This window comes from Oryzias melastigma, linkage group LG6 (genome assembly GCF_002922805.2).
Source record: "Oryzias melastigma strain HK-1 linkage group LG6, ASM292280v2, whole genome shotgun sequence".
Taxonomy (NCBI): domain Eukaryota; kingdom Metazoa; phylum Chordata; class Actinopteri; order Beloniformes; family Adrianichthyidae; genus Oryzias; species Oryzias melastigma.
In genome coordinates this window covers 13,475,283-13,494,499 of record NC_050517.1, presented here as the reverse complement: position 1 = coordinate 13,494,499, position 19,217 = coordinate 13,475,283, and the positions used below count along the sequence as shown (strand labels likewise).

Genomic DNA, 19,217 nt, shown 5'->3' with positions numbered 1-19,217 from the left:
AAAAATGTAAGAAAAAAAAAAAAAGGACAGACGGGGACCCGTGTCTGAGTGGTAAAATGATGCTGGCATCAGAAGCTAATCAAGGCTAACATATTAAGCTAGCAATCTTGAGTGAACCGATCATTGAAAATCCCGTCACCGGGATGGAGTTCGCTGGATTCAATGTCACTTATTCTAAACCACTGCTTCCTAACTTCAATGTTCACTAGAAAGTTGTACAAGCCACTAGATTTTTGACAACCGAAGGCAAAACACCTACAAACCATGCCAAAGCTAACACGCTAACAACGTTACAGAAACAAAGATGAGCGGGGCTTTTATACTGGAGTGACGTGAAACTTCTGAAAACGTGAGACTTACACCAGTTGACCAATCACAAAATTCAACTGTAACATCTCATTTCAGCCTGAGGGGGGCAGCACACAGTTTTAGACTCAATCCAAATTCTCCCCTTTTCCCTACCCCTCCATTTGTTGACATTAGAGGGGCTTGTGAAGTGAAGGTGATGTCCAAACTATATTTTCTAATATCTTCCCCTCCAAGCGTAGGGATACAGACCCCTCCCTTGCAAGGGTGTTCCACGTCGAGGAGAAGCGCTTTTCGTCGCATGGCTGCGCTCTGAAGCAGAGAAGTTAACATTTAAATGTAAGTAGCTACTTTTTGGAGTAGCATGACCTTTTTAAAGTAATAAAATAGCGGTTGTTTTGTATATTCAAGCGTGGGAAGCTCCGCGCTAATGCTAGCTAACCGAAGAGTTTTGGTGACGTCATCGAGCGAAAGTGATGTCCAACATCTGAGGTTGTGTGTTGACCCCCCCCCCCATCACAATATAGTGAACTATATAGTGCGTTCGCCATTTTCTAGTGCTGTCCAAATCTACTAATTCCAAATCGAGTTCACTTGAAATTTCCCAAAAGTCTTTGCAAAAAACTAGCGTACATCGATGCTCACTAGATTAGCGGATATAGACCACAATTGAACAATTTCGAACAAAAAAGCGTGTTTAAATGCGATATTTGAATAAACCATCCACATTTTCACCATCAAAACACAGTGGAGTCATAAATTAAAGCCATCTTTATTCGATTTTCATGACGTCACATCCGGTTTTTGGAAAAATGAAAGAAAAGTAGTGAGCATCATGTCTGAATTACCTTTAGAGACTGAGACTATAATTACAGGAAATAAGCAAGTTTATTTTAAATTGTCAAAAATGTGACAAGGACTAACAGACAGCACTTTTAAAGCTCTATTTGTAGACGTCAACAGACAGAAAAAGTTGATTTCGTGTTTGGCTACCCTTTAATTGAGATTTACGTTATAAACACATTATAAATTAGGCTAGTCAAAAAAATTTCAAATTTTATATGTAATTTGTAACATTTAAAAGACATTTGCTACACTGACTCATTTCATTTCTTCCATTTTCATAAGTATCCATTTGTAAAACATTTGTAAATGCAATATAACATACTCCAGCAGCCTCTCTTTTTATAAGCAATTCTGGCAGAGTTTTTTTTTTTTTTTTTTAAGTAGGTCTCCTAAAATAGGAGACAACAATGGGAGATGTCTCCCGAGCTGCAGATTGGAACGACGCTAAGATGAATAATGGTATTATTTCAACACGCCGAACTGTACTGATTGTTCAATTTAGAGACAATCACACAGTCTGTCACTTCTGCGCTGCCCGGCCCTCCGTCTAATCTCTCCCTCCCCTTAATGCATGCATCCATGTTGCAAAACAGGCCTTCAAGTGTGGTGTGAAAACAGGATGGACAGAAATCTGCCATGTTTTTCTCTGTTCGCCAACGCACACCTCCACACACACACACACAGCTACACAAAGGCACGGCTAGTTTCCCCCGGAGTTTTTCCTACTGCTGCGTCTATGAAAAATTTACACAGAAGTGATCTCATCGACTATTTTGAGCCCATCTCTGACCTAGGAATGATTTAAAGAGCCCGTTTCTGTCTGCTATTTTTAGTGTTTGTCTTTTCATTTGACAGGATCTGCAAGCCTTAGAAGAAATGTGTGTTGCAAAATCTCTGTTCAACATATAAAATTGCCTCAGAGTTACATTTATGCATTTCATCTACCCGGCAACACGATACCAAAACTCATCTAAAATTGAAAGAATTTGATTTCTCCAGTTTATTGAACGTCTCCTGCAGCCAAAAACAAACCCAAAATACGAGTGCATTTCCTCTGTGAAACACAACCGCTCTCTCATCAAACTCCACAGTGTTTTATGGCTTGGCACAACTTTGGTTTTCATGGCAGGATACACAGACAATCACAGCGTGAGTGAGTTACAAAAGACGGACAAAGAAAAATCCATTGCTTTTGGAGAAAAACTCTATCAGCAAAATGAGTCAATTTGAGTTGTCTCTGTAAAGCTTTTGATACGAGCGCTCACCACAAACACGCCATTCAATTTCATAGTGAAGGGCAGGCAGCTTTTGAGATGAATCGCCTGGTTCTGAAGTGTGGATGTTGAAGGTGTAATTCTGCCTGCCAGTACTTGCATTTGCTCAGGCAGTGAGACAGGCTGGCCTTTTTTCATCTCAATAGCTAGTGCTGGGCGATATGGAAAAAAAATGTATATCGTGATGTAGATTATTTTATATCACAATAACGATATATATCAGGATATACCACAATAAAGTACATTTTCAGGTAATCTCTGAAAAAAATGGTCAAAAATGTCATTACTTTTCTCTGACTAGTTTTGCAAGTAATTGAATCATCACAAATGCAAAAGATTTTGAAACAATATGTTATAATTTAATTTAAGTTCATTTTTTTGACATAAAAAATAACAAATAAAAACAATAGAAATGATGGAAGAAAAATGGCTTGATAGACACATTTTTTTATATCACCCACACAAGTATCATCATATCGCCCAGCACTATCAACAGCTATTTCAAAATAAAAAAAACAATTGGATGGATTTTGGGAAATAATATTCTTCTTTTCTGTTTATTCTTTCATGTTTGTCATATTTCCTTTTTTTGTTTGTTTGTTGATTTTATCTTTAATTATGGGTCTAAAACTAATAAAAAAACAAAACATGGCTCAACTGGATTTTATGCTATAAGGTTTTTGTCTTTTTAATACAAGATTTACAGACCCACTTCATTAAAAATCATGTTTTTAACATGCTCTTGTGGCCTTCATATTATGGATGACATACATAAAATGATTTTAAATCTCAGATCAGTATGTTTTTATTCAGGAGAGCTTTTAGTTGATTTTAGTCCTAGTTTTACTATTTTTTATTGTGTTTTAGTGTATTTAAATTGTTATATTGTTGGTTTTTATTGCTTTTCTGTGTTTTGATTTGATTTTTGTGCTCATGTTGTGAAGCCCTTTGTGATTCTGCGAAAAGTGCTATAGAAATAAAGATATTTTATTATATTCCATTCCTTTGCATTCCTTTCCATTCCATTAAGATTAAAACTGCATTAGATAATATTTCTTCATTCAGATCGTAGTGAATCAGGAGCAGACGAAAAGTTTCTGTTGGAAAAAGCCTTTAGCTTTGACCCAGTTGCTACAATCGGCTAGCCACAAGCTTTCTTCTCTGCACCAGTCCGATATATTCACTTGCAGAAAAATAGATCCATGGACATCTTCGTTTTCTTCGTCTGAGCTAGCACCTTCCTCTATACTGTATGGCTGGATAGTTTTGATAATGTTTGCCATTTTTGCTGCCCCGCTAATGTTAGCTAGGGATTGTTAGGGGCTGAAAGCAAACGGGAAAGAGTGTTAACAAAGGAATGATGGGACATCAGCAGAGGCTTACTTCCTTACCTACAGTCCCACCCATAACTCAGAGGTGAATTTCTAATGCACTCCCGCCGCTCTGCAGAAACAATGTCCTAGAAAATGACGCAGGTTTTTTAATTTTAGCTAAAAACAACATAATCAAAATGAAAAGACCACTGGGATCGCTTTTGTAACAGCTCAAAAGATGATTGGAGTGGAACTTTAAACTCCTTCTCTGATCAAAATCCTGTTTTTTGAGTTTTTAACATGGATGTGTAGCATTTTTCTTATGAAAAAAGAACAAATGTAAAAAGAAATTATTTTGTTTTTTGCGTTTCTGAGTATTTCTCCTTTAAAACCGCTGTCAATCAAACTGTCATAGTCAGGCTCTGTTTGAATTAATGAGCCTTCTTTACTGTCCATTTTTAAAAACTTCTTAAAACCCCTTTTATGGCCAGGCATTTGACACAGCAAGAGAGACTCTAATTTGGTGTGTTTTATTGTTTTTGCTCTGCTTTTATCTTGTGTTTTTATACATTTTTGTCACTTATTTATCCTTTTTATCTCTAAATCTACTCTTATCACAAAGTGTCTTTAATATTTTTGCTGTTTTTATTGTTCTTTGAACTTTTAATGTACAGCGCCTTGTTTGACCGAGGTCATTTAAAGGTGCTACATAAACTAATTCAACTTAAACTTAATTAAAAATCTCAATTCCTTGCAGTACCAGGGTTGAATGCTCATCATGTCTCGCACACCAAAGACTTTGGCATGCCCATTTCAGTGGTTGTGTCATTAGTCGGAACATTTTCAAGCATCTGGTTTTCAGATTCAACCCAATTTGAATGAAGGAATACTCAAAGACGAGACACGGTTTTAGTCGTACATTCTTTTACATATCCTCTACTATGAGAAAAATGCTAAAGAACATGTTAAAAAACACAAAAAAACATGAATTTCATTGGAGTGGGTCTTTAAACAACATTGGTAAGAACAAGATGTTTTATTGCTGCTTAAGTAGCCTTGACTTAGTATTTTCTTGGAGTAGTTGTGTGCGCTTGTAGTGTTAGTTTTTTTTTTTTTTAATTATCAACTCACTTGGAGGACCAGAGTCACAAAAGAACACTGATTTGTCAAAGGCAACGGCTGAATGCACCTGTCCTTGGAAAAAGATGTTTATTTTCACTCTGCGGTTTTGAATTGTCAGATTTCTTTAGTAAGAGGAATTTCAAAGTAATCCCAATACCCTCCTTTTAATGCAAAGAAAAGCATAGAAATACTTCATCCTAACACTGACCAAAGCAAACAGAAAGTCAAAATAATCGAATTTACTAGTATTTTTTTTAACTCCATCGTACATCTCATATGTTGTATGAAAATAAACATGAGTTCTACCTTTCTCTGAACTCAGATCTACAATCTTAGTGGAATGCTAACTTTTTGTATATTTTACACACATTTTTCCAATTATTTTTTGCAATTCTTAAGCTTCATGAAGTTCAGGTTTGCAATAAATGTTCGGAAATTAGTTCAAGTAGAGTGAATATTTAAATTTATGCTTGCATTTTTTGTTTTGTATTACTTAGTAAAGCTCCCATGTTCTGTCAAGTTAATGTCAGTGTTTGTTAAAGACCCACTTCAATGGAAATCATCTTTTTGGTGTTTTTAATATGTTCTCGTGGTATTTTCTGATGATAGAGGACAAATTTAAAGGAAATTAAGCTTAAACTTACGTTTCTGAGTAATTATTTATACAAATAATGGACAATCAGGAGCAGGGGCAAAAAAATGCAGATGGAAACAAGCTGGTAGTTGTTATGTACAAAATAAAATCCCCGGGGCCACAAGCCCCCTGCTCCACACCATTCTGATGCATCAACATGTAGACGGACCAGATTGATGTATGTCTTAATTTTTCTTGTTTGAGCTGGCATCTGGCTCAAAACTGTAGAGCCAACATTTTTTTCGTCATTGTTGTTGCACCGCTAATGTTTGGTTGGAGTTTTGAGGGGCTATAAGCTAGCAGGAGAGAGCATAAATAAAAGGACGACAGAAAATGGCTGCAGGCCGCCCAAAATTCAGAGACAAATTTCTAATGTACTACTGCCGCTCTGCAGAAACTATGTCCTAGAAAATGAAGCAAATTCTTGGATTTTGGCTAAAAACTGTATAATCATCATGAAAAAAACCTTTAACAATAGATCAAAGTACCGAATACTAGTTTCGACTACCATAACTCTTCAGCCATCCATGCAATGTAGTATGTAGAAAAGACCCATCATTATGCTGATGTGCAACAACTTACAGTAGTTAAGAGCTGAAGAGCTCATTTTTTTACGGAAATAAGCAGCTTTCTGTTGTTATGCAGTACTGTGTTAGTAATATGTTGCATATCAGTGCAAAGTCAATATGTAAAGGTGATTTTCTCCACATCAGAATCAGCGGAGTCACGTCAATTGTGTAAACAGTCATGTTATGTGTGTTATTTAGGTGTCACCAGCGACAGCTCTAGTGCTAAATATAGTTAAACATATTTTCTTATTGGGTCAATATACATTGAGGTGTTAGCCCTTCCATGACAAAGGTGGACAAGGTGGACAACACTTCATGTCTGTCATTGGACACCAGTAAAGATCGACAATCACTGGAAAAAAAAGTTCAGCACACTGTCTTGTGGGGTCCAGATGACCCCACTTTTAATGCAAACAAGCCTAGGAGAGCGGAAGGTTTAAAAGATATAGATTTATCTTCCATGGAGCCGACTTTCCCAGAACTTCATATCCTCCATATTTTTGCCCAACTTTCTTAATTTTTCTATTTATTGGTGTCATGTCTATTTTTTTTTTCTTTTTTTATTGGTTAAGATTTGACTCGACTTGTTCTTGCACCAAATTTTTAATCGGACACCTTCCTCGTGTTGCAAAGACTCTTTCTTAGCTACGCTCTGCCAGTTTTACTCCTTCATGTATTCTTACACCATAATAAAAAAAATGAAAAATTGCATAAAAATAACTTGCAAACAGTTAAAACTGAATGTGGGAATATAAACGAAGCGGAATATTTTAAATTAAGCATGCAGTAATATCATCTTGCTGAATTAATGTGCATAAGTTAATGTTGACCGCAGAATCAGATTAATGAGGGGAAAAAAAGATGCTTTTATTTAAAATAGGATCAACCCACGACCTGCAGAATTACTTTTTATGAACTGAGATTAGTTGAAGCTGTAAATAATTACTCATTAATTTGAAATTGTATTCATAAACTCCTAACCCATCGCTGCAGCTTGATGGATGCCATGAGGATCATCTTGATGAACCCGCCATGAGAAATCCTCTAATGAAGTTCAGTGATGCTCAAAAAAATCTCTAGCAGATATTGTGCGACAGCAAATAGCAGCAGAGAGGAGTGAGAGTGTCAGCAGAGGGGGTGTTAGGGTCAAAGGCAGGAGAATTTCAAGTATTTTGATTCTGTATTTGCTCATTAAAACTAAAATAAAATGTCATATTGTTCAACCCAGCCAACAATTTGGTGTGTGAACATTTTATTGTCTCAACATCAACACAAATGGCTGGCTCAATGAGGTGCAGAGGATGGTTTTCAGTTGGGTAATGGACACACGAGAGGCATTTAAAAGGCAATCAAGGAAAAGACTATTAGTATCAAAGAGCAGGGCTGGCATAATTAATAGCATGGTGTTTGACTTATGGGTGCAGCATGGGTGGAGACCACGCTCTGGATGGTGACCCCCCGAAAAGTTGCAAGATGTTTGTATCGCACGTTCATCTGCTGACTGGAAAGACGCACATTAAGTTCCTCAAAAATGCATTCTGAAAAGCTGTTAGCCGGCGCTGTGGTTACAAATAATGAGAGGATTACAGCCTTCAGTCATAAAAGGGATTAGGCCATAAAGCAGGAATTAAAAAGTGCTTTGTGTTAGGAAAACGGTGGCATTATTTCTCAAATGAAAAAAGAAAACGTTGTGAAAATACCTTTTCTTCTCCCCTTTCTCTCAATCACGCAAGCACAAACAGAGCAATTAAAATTGGTTTAAAAGTTTTGGGATAAACTTTAGTCAGGGAATTTGATTATTCAGGTTATAGCTATGTTATAGAACAGTTTTTCAGTGCGTTTCTACGGGTAAACAAACTGGTAAAATGACCCAAAAGACATAACACAAGCATCATACTGACCATTGTGAGAGCACTTGCAGTGCAGTGAAACATAACTAAGTGAATTCCTTTTGGCCCTATTTATTCACTTTCACTGTCATGATAGAAAAAGGGTAGAAACAAGCCTCAGAGTGCAGAATCAGCTGCAGTAAAACCCTCTATAATGACTATGTCAAATGCAGCCCACAAAAAAAAGAAAAAGAGAAAAAAAAGTCTCTCCTGGAGGACAAGGCAACTTCAACTAAAAAGTAGAGGTTTGTAATTTAAAGGAGCACTATACCGTCACAGTAGGCATTATCGTCTCGCAGTGGGCGGAAACCATCCTTACAAACACAGCAGTCGCCAGCCTCCAGGTTCACACAGTCGGAGTGCTCCATGCAGCCGTGGCCCTCTGAGCAGAAGTCATGACCTGCAGGAGGAACAGAGAGGAAAAGGTTACCTTGCTGAACTTGGAGGAGGACAGCAGTGGTGACATGCAGCATTGACATTTTCTAGCTGTAATTTTCACAGACCTCCTGATGTAGTGTACAAAGAATTTAGAATTATGAAAAAGAACAATTAAAATACAAAAAAATTCAGATGAATTCTTGTTTTATGCAACAATATTTTTTCACAACAGTTAAGCTACGTTCATACTAGGCATGTGACGCGAGTTCTTGCTACTGTTCACTGGTGGTTTGTATTGGCAAGAGTCTGGCGATACAATACGTATCCCAATACATGTCTAACAATGCAATACATGTTCAGATACATTCCTCCGAATATTTTGTACACCCCGATATATGTATCACAATACAATACATATCCCAATACATGTCTCAGAATACGATGCATATTATGATACACGTGTCACAATGCAAAAAAAAATCCCGATACATCCCATACATGTCTCACGATACGATACATAACCTGATACATGTCTCACAATACATATCCCGATGCATGTCTCACAATACGATACATATCCCGATACATGTCTCACGATATGATACATATCTCGATATGTGTTTAACGATATGATACATATCCCGATGCATGTCTCACAATACGATACATGTCCCGATACATGTCTCATGATACGATACGTATCCTGATACACATCTTACGATATGATACATATCCCGATACACGTCTCACGATACAATACATAACCTGATACATGTCTCACAATACATATCCCGATGCATGTCTCACAATACGATACATATCCCGATACATGTCTCACGATATGATACATATCTCGATATGTGTTTAACGGTATGATACATGTCTCATGATACAATACATATCTCGATATGTGTTTAACGATATGATACATGTCCCGATACATGTCTCATGATACGATACGTATCCTGATACACATCTTACGATATGATACATATCCTGATACATGTCTCACAATACGATACATATCTCGATATGTGTTTAACGATATGATACATGTCCCGATACATGTCTCATGATACGATACGTATCCTGATACACATCTTACGATACGATACATATCCCGATACATGTCTCACGATACAATGCATATCCCGATACATGTTGTAGAAAATATTGTGCATTCTCCTGATTTTCGTATTGTAAAACAGATTGTGTGTTTCTCCTGATGTTGATATATTATCAGCTGAGATTCAAAGCGGTTCACTTTCCCGTGAGAACCAAGGTCACTACTCTGCAGAAGGATGTGGGAGCTGCCCAAATCCAAAACATGTGAACCCACCTTGCAATACCTTGTAAGTACACATGAACTTCCGCCTGAAACATGATTGGATATGCAAATGCCTGTAATGCTTATGTCATCTGTCAATAAAACCACCCTGTTGCTTCCGGACGACAGGATTTTGAAACACAGAGTTGTGAAGAATCTAATCCTCCCGCGGCAAAGGTGAAACGTACAAACAGGGTTTGTCTGGATTTATCACCCTCATCTGAACAGTGTTCCTTTCTCCGGACCCACCAGAAAGAGAACTGGGAGTTCTACTTTCTACATGTCCCGATACATGTCTTTTGATACTATACATATCCCGATACATGTCTCACGATGTGATTCATATCCCGATACATGTTTAACGATATGATACATGTCCCAATACATGACTCATGATACGATACATATTCTGATAAATGTTTAACGATATTTCGCAAGATCTTTTTGTTGTTTTAGTGCAGTGGAGCGCTCCTTATAGAATCTCAGTGTCCTGTGCTACCAACTAGCAGTTGGGGGTTTAGGTGGAAAACAAAAATAATAATATAGTCTTCTCAGCATTTTAAATTGATAAAAAGTGTCATCCATACCTTAGTACCAAATCCAAGACCCTGATTGGTCAAAACTTAACTTAGTGCAGCTGATAAAATCAAATGTCCATAAGAATTCTGTAAAATGTGGTACAAGCATCAAATTTGGCATGGTAACTCTCCAATGGCTGCAGGTTCAGTGACTACGCGTTCAGTGGCTGTGCGTTTTGCATCCAGAGCCCCAAAACAGTCTTGAAAACTTTCATAGGAACGCATGAACACAAGCCTTTTAAACACAAAAGCGTGAAACTCACATTAACATTTACCAAGACTTTTCATTGGAAGTGGTCGCTTGAAAGCATAAAGCCAAGGGTAGTGTGAACTTAGCTTAAGCATTAGTTTGTGGAGCATTATTAGGGCTCTGCTCTGTCATAGCGAAGTCAAATAGAAAAATCTAACAAAAAACGACATTAAACAGGCAGAAATGTCTAGTTTCGAAAAGGCTAGCGGCTGCTGATGTTGAAATAAACAGAGAGTTTGATTAAACACATACCATAAGTTCATTTTTAATTCAACTGGAATCAGGAACTTTCAAATGATCACCTTCAACTATATAAAATGAAATACCTCTGCAGACTTTACAGCATCTGTTGCTCAAAGCAATCTGCTCCGACTCTGGGCAGTTGAGTTCAGGACACGGCTCTGTGGGGACCACTCGATGCATGCTCTTGTCCTGTGAGGGTCACAAACAACACCTTGTTAGATACTTATTAAGTCAAAGCAGTTCATTTGCTTGAAGCACTGAGAAAGCTATAAAGGTAAATATGCATACAGTGTGTTGAGTTTTCCCCCTTCTTAACGATTATCTCTCTCCGCCTGTGTTTTTACTGTACACTGATGGCTACCATATTTTTCTTAATCTAAGTCACATTTTTTTCTTTTTCGCAAAGTTTGGTCAGGGGTGTAACTTATATGTATCTTTTTTTTTTATAAACAGCAACAACTGCTAGAGTGCAATGTAGGCGTGTGTCATGTTCATCAGGAAATTTTAGTCTTTTGTGATACGTGTGTTATGCATAATTCATAACTATTTCTTCATTCGTTGATGCGCGTGGATGACCTTTTAAGCTGTTCAGAATTTTTAATCAGTTGAGAATAACAGTTTTTTTTTGGTGTATTTTACGTAGTTTATACGCAAATTATTATTACGTACATTTTACGCAATTGTGTGTTTTTTGCTAAATTTAAACGCAAATTTTTGGCTTTCCACAACCACTCCCCATATATCCATGTATGTCTAACAGACTTTTCATGCATGCACCACTGATGTTTAATTTTGATATTGCAAATATACAAAGCATCGCGAGGACCTTTGTCGTGTGCTGAGACGGTGGGATTTCTTTGAATTTCAAAGTGAAGAAATTCAGTGAAGCGCGAGTTTACATGTTCTTTGTGTCGGTTTTTATTTTTTTGTACTTCTTTTGTGGTTTTAACATGGTTCATTTGTGATACATCTGTGAACATTTCACATAAAAGACCATAACTTTTCTCACTTTTTCAACATATATTCATGTATGACCAATTTTCATCCAAGATGCTCAAAATGTACTTGTGCGTATATCTCCAAAAAGTAGTACATATAGTTATTTTTTCTTCTTTATTACGTATTTTTTGGCATCTGTGGCTTTTATTCCAGCGCAACCTTTAGCCCCAAAAATATGGTAATTGGTTAACTCACTAATTTGTTTCTTTTTCTTCACACTATGTGAAAGGAAGGATAATACTCTCTATCCATCTGCAGTGATCCACATTTGGATTCATCTCACATCTTTGATCAGCAGCCTCTAAAAGTGGATTATGTGTTTGGTGAGACCTTCCAAATGATCTCATCTGAGCACCTCCATTAAATGCTAATGTAGCCACGCTGGAAACCCAGACAAAAACTGTGCTGTTCGCTTCAACTCATCAAACTTCCCCCAAAAGTCATCAAACTTTACAAAGAAGCATTATCTCCTACTTCCTACCAGCCCCCACTCAAAACCTGAGCTCTCCCTTGCAGCCAGAAGGTACAGAGAAGATCAGAGGTGTGGCAAGCAGCTGTCGGGGGCGCCTGCAGGAGTCTGCAGCGGCGGCCTGACTGACAGAACTCCCCGTCCCCGCGTCTTTGATCTGCCTGGGAACACCAGTCAGTTATCTGGGTCCACAGATGGTCCAGGTGTGGGCAAGCAAGCCAGACAGCTGTCTGGGACAGCCGACTCCAATGGAGCTGTGCAGATTTCATGAAGGAGCGAGTTGTTATGATAGACTTATGTGATTAAAAACTTCACATCTATTTTCTGTGATTGATTGAGGCCGTCTGGTGTAATGTCATCAAGTGAATTACTCCAAAAAGTGGACGACCCATCCATCTGTCGCGTCAGGGAGACAAAAGCTGAATAATTAGGAAATAAACCTAATTTGGGATCTCTTTAAACCAATAACTGCTGATGGAGAACTGCTGCAGTACCCTCTGACTGACAGATGAGACACTTTTCCTTCCAGATAGACCTACCAGTTGTGGAGGTTTTCAAATATTACACAGGTTTGTTGACTTTGGGAACAAAAAGTTCTCTCTTTTAGAGAAAAGCTTCAGAGAAAAGCTCTCTCACACACACACACTAGTGTCCTCCTTGGCACAATGGTATCTAGCGTTAAGTCTGACCTCCTTTTATTGATCGGTTCTACAGCCAGACGAGCTCAGTCCCGATGACCCCTTTTGTTCCTTCTCTTGTATTTTTGCTCTCTTGGATTCAACTTTGACAAATTTGCTTTCTCTCTTTTTTTGTATTTTTTAATCAACCCTTTAAAAAAATGTAAAATGTTTTAAATTTTCAATTTTTTTTCCATCGCTTTTTTTATCATCACTTAAACATTAATAATATGGCGTCTCCCATTTGACTCTAAATGGCAAAAATAAGAGGGGACCGTCACTTTGAAGTTTACTCTGCTTAACAACATTTCAAAAATAAAAAACGTTAAAATTGTAGTGTCAGCCTGTAATGGCTGCCTGCACAGCCACACTGGAGCCATTGTTGAGGTGCATTTTGCTCCACTTGACAACATATTAAATTAGGTTTATATTAATATTTTATATTAATATTTTTTTGCATTAAGAAACAAGTTTGTCTTGTTTGAAACTATTGTAAATAGCATTTACTTCTATAGCACTTTTTGACCGTGCTTGAAGGCTCAAATACTTCGATTCCACTGACCGGTCCTGACCAGTCCACTCCGGTTCAGAATGGTCTGGGTAATTCGAGGGAGCGTTTCCATTGAGTGTTGGACCACCAATGTCTCACAATACGATACGTGTCCCAATACATAACTCACAACATTATACGTATCGCGATATATTCCAAGACCAAACCAGAACAACTTAATATTAATTTAATTGTGAGAAAATGGTCAAATGAATCGTATTTAGTCATCATAATGGTGCGACTACAGCGGTTCTCCATATATGAGGATTCGTCGTGTCTCCAGTCCCCAACCCCGTGAATAAGGGCGGAATACTGAATGCAAATAATTTAATATTCTTTGCAAGAAGATTGCAGGAATAAGAAAACAGCCGAAAAGAGGAGAAAACTTTCGGCTTGGATCTTGAGTCGGGAAAAGCGCTGGTCGGACGCTTGCTGTTGTCATAAAACCTTTCCACCAATCAATGGATTTTATTGTCTGACAGAAGTTCCGCCCTAACTGGTCCATTCAGTTTTTTTTTTCTATGGACCTAAAACCAAAAGGGACCAGAAATGGCCTAATGGGTCCATCTTATAATGGAAACGCACGGTCTGGTCCAGTCCAGTCTGGACCGCTCAGCAGAAACGAGGCAATAAGTTTACAGTCATATCTTATTCACATACACACATTCATTCACACACTCCGGTGTAACCACAAGCAGTAGTGTGGGCTTCAGTGTCCATATCCTTAAACACACAGGTGGGCAAGACAGGAATCAAACCTGTGATCCAGAAGTCATATTAAATGCATAGTTTGGTCTTATTTGTGTTTTGTTTAGCTACCAGCTGAAGTGGTTTCACATAATTTGGCTAAAAAAGTCAATCGTCAAAAGTATGTGTGTGTGTGTGAAGATACTATGTGCATTTTTACCCACTCTCATCTCCTTAAAAGGAACAGATCATCCACTATAAAAAGCACCACTTATTACTTTGAGATTAGCTTTTGTTAAATGATTCACTTGGTTTCAGATTACAGTAATTTAAGGACTCTGAGTTTTTTCCATGTTTGTTTGGATTTACTTTGAGATTTTTTATCTTTTTTAGGACATTATATATACGTATTGTCATTGGTAATCACTGTCCTTCACTGCTTGGTCCTTCCTACCACCAATGGGGTCACCCAGCAGCCTTTTAATAAAATAAAAAACTCAGAGCTATAGCCTATTTTGATCTATAATGACATAAAAACAACGTATTTAAATGAATTTATAACATTGCAGCATTATAACATCATAACTGTTTTCAAAGTCAGGCTAGACACATTTATTTTTGGAGAAAATAAACTGACTCTTTAATATAAGATTCAATAGAAATGTATTCTGTTTTAAAATCAGACTCTGTTGATAACTTGATAACTTGGAACATGTCCAGGTTTGCTTTCAAATTTAGGATTTGAGAGATTACTCCTTTATTATTTTATTTTGAGCCCACAATAAGAAAAAAAAGCAACACAATTCCAAAATAAAGTAATCAGAGAAACACAAACACTGGATTAAGGTGCCCAAACATTCAGACTACTAACAGTCCCTTCAGTTTCTATCAAAGTTAAAGCAAGATAAGTGCGATGCAAGAAAACCAGGAGTGCTGAAGTATTCATTGACATGGGTTCATGATCACAGAGGATCATTTTGATTAAGCTCTGGTAAATACGATATGATTAAGTGAGCATTTGTTTGTGTTGACATTACTTACCCTGCATTCAAACAGCAGGCATCTGCCAGAGGAATCACGCACTGCCCTCTGATCTCCCTCCACTAATTCTCTTCCTCCAAACAAACAAACAGCTGGCAGCAGATGCAAAGAAGAAAACAAGAATAAGTACATCAAATGCATGGTAAAAAAACACATAATTAAGGAAATTCAGAATTTTAAATTCACATTTGTCCTAAAAAATGTGGTTTTTAATCAATTGTTTAAAGTTTAAAGAGCGTAAAACAGGTAGGTTTGCTCATTTATGTAAAAAAAATGTGATTCTATATTTAAATCTACTAATTACAATGTCAGTATTTAACATGTAAGCAGAGAAATGCATGTATTTAATGACACTTTTTAGGTGTAAGCATGTTACAGAGTCAGCTTGGTTGTTGCCAAGTCACGCAGACATCGGGAAGTTTTCATCAACGCATCTCTCTTTGTTTCTTGTAACGCAGTTTTGGCTAATTTTTCTTAAAAATAAAACCAATAAATTGCTTAATTTGTTTTAAAGACCTTACAAATCAGATCACTTTATGACAATCCTCATTTCCATCTGATGGCCATCCGCAACTTGTAACCAAAAGGACTGTAAGTTAGATGCTAAAGAGATTCTGGAATATTCTCTGTGAGGTTAATGGAATTGACATCAATGTCACAAGTAAGTGTGTGACTTATGAAAAACAGTGAGGCGTCATATCAGTGTTAAACTTCAATTCTAAATCATGAAGTTAATCCTTAATAAAAGTAAAAAAAAAAAACCTTTAAGAAAAGAGACATCATTAAAGAACACAAAAAAGGACCTAAAAGGACACCAAAGAAGGTTTTTTTTTTTAGTATTTTGTGCAAAGTAGAACCATGAAAAACATGGCATCCTCTACACTAAATGTTTGAGGGGAAAACTAATTTAAAGTCAGACATTTATCTAAGCCAGCGGAACACACAGAATACAATTGCTATTCTCAGCAGCAGTTCTCAGTAGCTACTCAAAGTAAATGATTATTTATTTACTGTATATTGATTTACTCTAGAATTTGTTTTATTCATTAGTGTTTCTTTGCAAATTTTCTTTTAAAACGTAATCACTTGATCAATAATATTTGCTTTTTTTCACTAAGTTTCCTTTTTTGCCATCAATAAAAGTAATTTTAATTAAGCTATAAAGCTTAGATTACTGTTTAATGAGCATCTCTAATGTCCTTTTCATACATAGAAAATGTGAATCGTAAGCTGGTTAAAAAAAGAAACAGGAAAGTGTGGTCTAGACCAGAAGAGCCATTTGGTCTTCCAAACCAAAACCTATCTAGACCTACTTTAGACCCACTTCAGAGAAATACACTTTTATGAAATGTAGCTTCTAAATCTTTACATGAGTTGAATTATAAAAGTGTTATATTTTTCTATAAATAACAATTTTATCTTCTTTACATTTGAAGGCAGCATATACAAGTTCCTTTCAAAATAAAGTACTTCCTGTCTGTCAAATATGACAATATATCCTGTTGGAGCAGGTAAATTAAAATGCAAAAAAGACCAATTTAGATTTTTTTTTTACTATGAAAAATAAACATGTCAACATTGGTGTAGAATCCAGATTATTTTTTTTGTTTTTTGTACACGTAAACACAATTAAGAAATTTGCCCCTTAGTAACAACTAGACACTTTGGTGCAGCATTGATTAGAATATTTGCTTAACTTGACTAAGATTTTTTTCAAATTGTTTGGCTTTTTTAAAAGGAAAGAGCTACAGCTAAAATATAAATAAGCCGTATGTGGCTCCAGAACCCATGGTTGCAGAGCCCTGGTCTTGACAGCCAATCAAATAAACTTAGTTATGTTTAAACTAATTATTAATTATGATTTTTTTTCACTGTGTTTTTTTCCTCTATTTTTGCAAATATATTGAAAGTTAATGGTCATATACAACAGAGAGGCTCAGTTCATAGTGTGATAAAATTTGTAGATATTAGTAACACTATTTTTTACTTTTTTTCAAAATTTTTTAAGTTAAAGATGTTCTTACATGCAACTCTTTAAAGGGCCTGTACCATGCAAAAGAAACGTTTTGAGCTTTTAAGTGTATTACAGTATAATGTTCATTTCTAACCATGAACAACCCCAAAGCGGGATTTTGATCCATTCATGCATTTTATTCCTCTAAAACTCTGCACTCTAATCACCAACCCCTCCCAACCCATGAAAACTAGCAGATTCTCACAAGCTGATGTCACAGCTTAGAAGGTTAACACAAACACCCAATTTTTTTCGTGAAGCCATTAGCTTCAGCTAGCAGTGCACAGTCGCTAGACTTGCCGCTCAGCTAGCGGTGCTTGGTTGCTAGCCTCGCCACTTAGCTAGCAGTGCTCAGTCGCAAGCTTCGCCGCTAGTCTAGCAGTGCTCAGCCGCTAGCTTTCCCTCTCAGCTAGCTGTGCTCAGCCGCTAGCCCCGCTAACCAGTGTGGCGTCTGCCTTTAGGCTACTAAAGGCAGACATACAATATGCAATTCCATCTTTGCAAAAGTTCAAATGTTATTTGCTTTCGAAGGCAAATGCAGACATGCTACCGAGGCCGGCTCTAGCATGACATCATGAAATGGGTGGAACCCACAAGCAGCAAAAGGCGGAGCCTCAGAGATCAAAGCATCTTACTTCCAGGTAAGAAAAATAATGAAAATAACTCATATTTGATACATAATTAGTTCTTTAGTGTTCCAAAGGTAATAAGTGATCATATATATGGATATAGTTTACTCTGTAAGACTTAAGAAAAGCATGGTATGGGCCCCTTGAAATTTTGAGATATTTTTACACCCTCAAGTAAACGAGTCAAACTAAAGCATGTCAAACTTAATTTGGTCTACCAACAGGTAGGGACATACTCTCTCATCCCCGCTGCACTAAAGTCAAACCGCTCCGTATAACTGTAGATGTGGGGGAAGGGCGTAAAAGAAAAAAAAAAAAAATCACACGGGCAAAAAAAGTAGTCTGTTTGATGAGTGCTTGGGGCCAGACAGATTCCTCCTGATATAAAGAGCAAGAATGATTGACATGGCAGGTCAGGCGCTATCATGAAACGGTGTATCATGAAAGCAGAAGACTTTTTTGAAAAATCCTATTTGACATTTTACTTGACAGACAATAAAAGAAAGAAAAAAAAAAGAAAAGCTCCTCCCTCACTGTAAGACTTTGTGCCGGGTGATAAGGCTTTAATTCGTGGAGCGAATCCTGTCTTTGTAGTCGAGAAACTTGTGTCTCCCTTCGCTCCAAAGCCGGAGCGTGCCTAATTACCTGTGTTTGCCTTTCTCATTGAGATAAGACGACACAGCCGTGTGGAGTTGAAGGGAATTACCTGCTACAGGTTTACATTTGTGTTAGACAGCGGCTGATAGAGCGACGCTGCGGCCTCGGGGTGGCATCCTTGACCCCTTGGGGTCAGGGGGAACTATGCTGCTGGCGGATGATTAAAATCCAAAAGGCATGGCTTCTGCACTGACAGGGAATTGAATCTTATCTGCTGGCAGGGGAAAGCAGGAGAACAACAGCTGAAGTGTGTGGGAGTTTGTGATGAGGGGGTTCTCAAGTGAGCATGAGCAAGAGTGGAGTCAATTTTGCAAAGAAATACAATGCAAGAATGCAATTTACCATCTAATTTTACCTCCACTATTTCTATAGTGACGTCAATTAAAAACGAGAAATGCAGAAATAAAGCAGTTTTGATCCATACACTCATTTGGGCTGTTCTCCCAACAATGCGGAGCTCGGAAAAGATAATATCCTCTGAATTACATTTATATGGAGTGGGAAATTGACAGAGTGCGAGAGGCTGAGTGCTGCTGGGAGGAGGTTAATACGAGTTCATTGCTTAGCTTAAAGTCTTTCGGAAAAAAAAAAAGCAGAATTTCTGTGTAGAAGTGCGATGAAACAGAATTATTTATGCCTCCAGCCAGAGCCCATTGGTGCTATAAGTAAAAATGGGCATTTATGAGGACTGGAGAAGCATATCAGACCTTTAGCACCTCTTTCACTTTTCTTCCAGCCTCAACGTGTCACCAGAAACACAAACTA

The 19,217-nt window shown here is 37.4% G+C and overlaps 1 protein-coding gene across 1 annotated transcript in view; it reads right to left on the bottom strand.

Moving 5' to 3' along the window:
• The window catches only part of nell2a (neural EGFL like 2a), a 126,821-nt gene that overhangs the window by 76,053 nt on the left and 31,551 nt on the right, over positions 1-19,217 (bottom strand). Inside the window, exons 10-12 of the mRNA XM_024282195.2 lie at positions 15,153-15,244; positions 10,813-10,918; positions 8,225-8,353 (exon numbers count right to left, since the gene is read on the bottom strand). Of these exons, the coding sequence (XP_024137963.1) occupies positions 8,225-8,353; positions 10,813-10,918; positions 15,153-15,244 (327 nt within the window). The remainder of the gene's footprint in view (positions 1-8,224; positions 8,354-10,812; positions 10,919-15,152; positions 15,245-19,217) is intronic.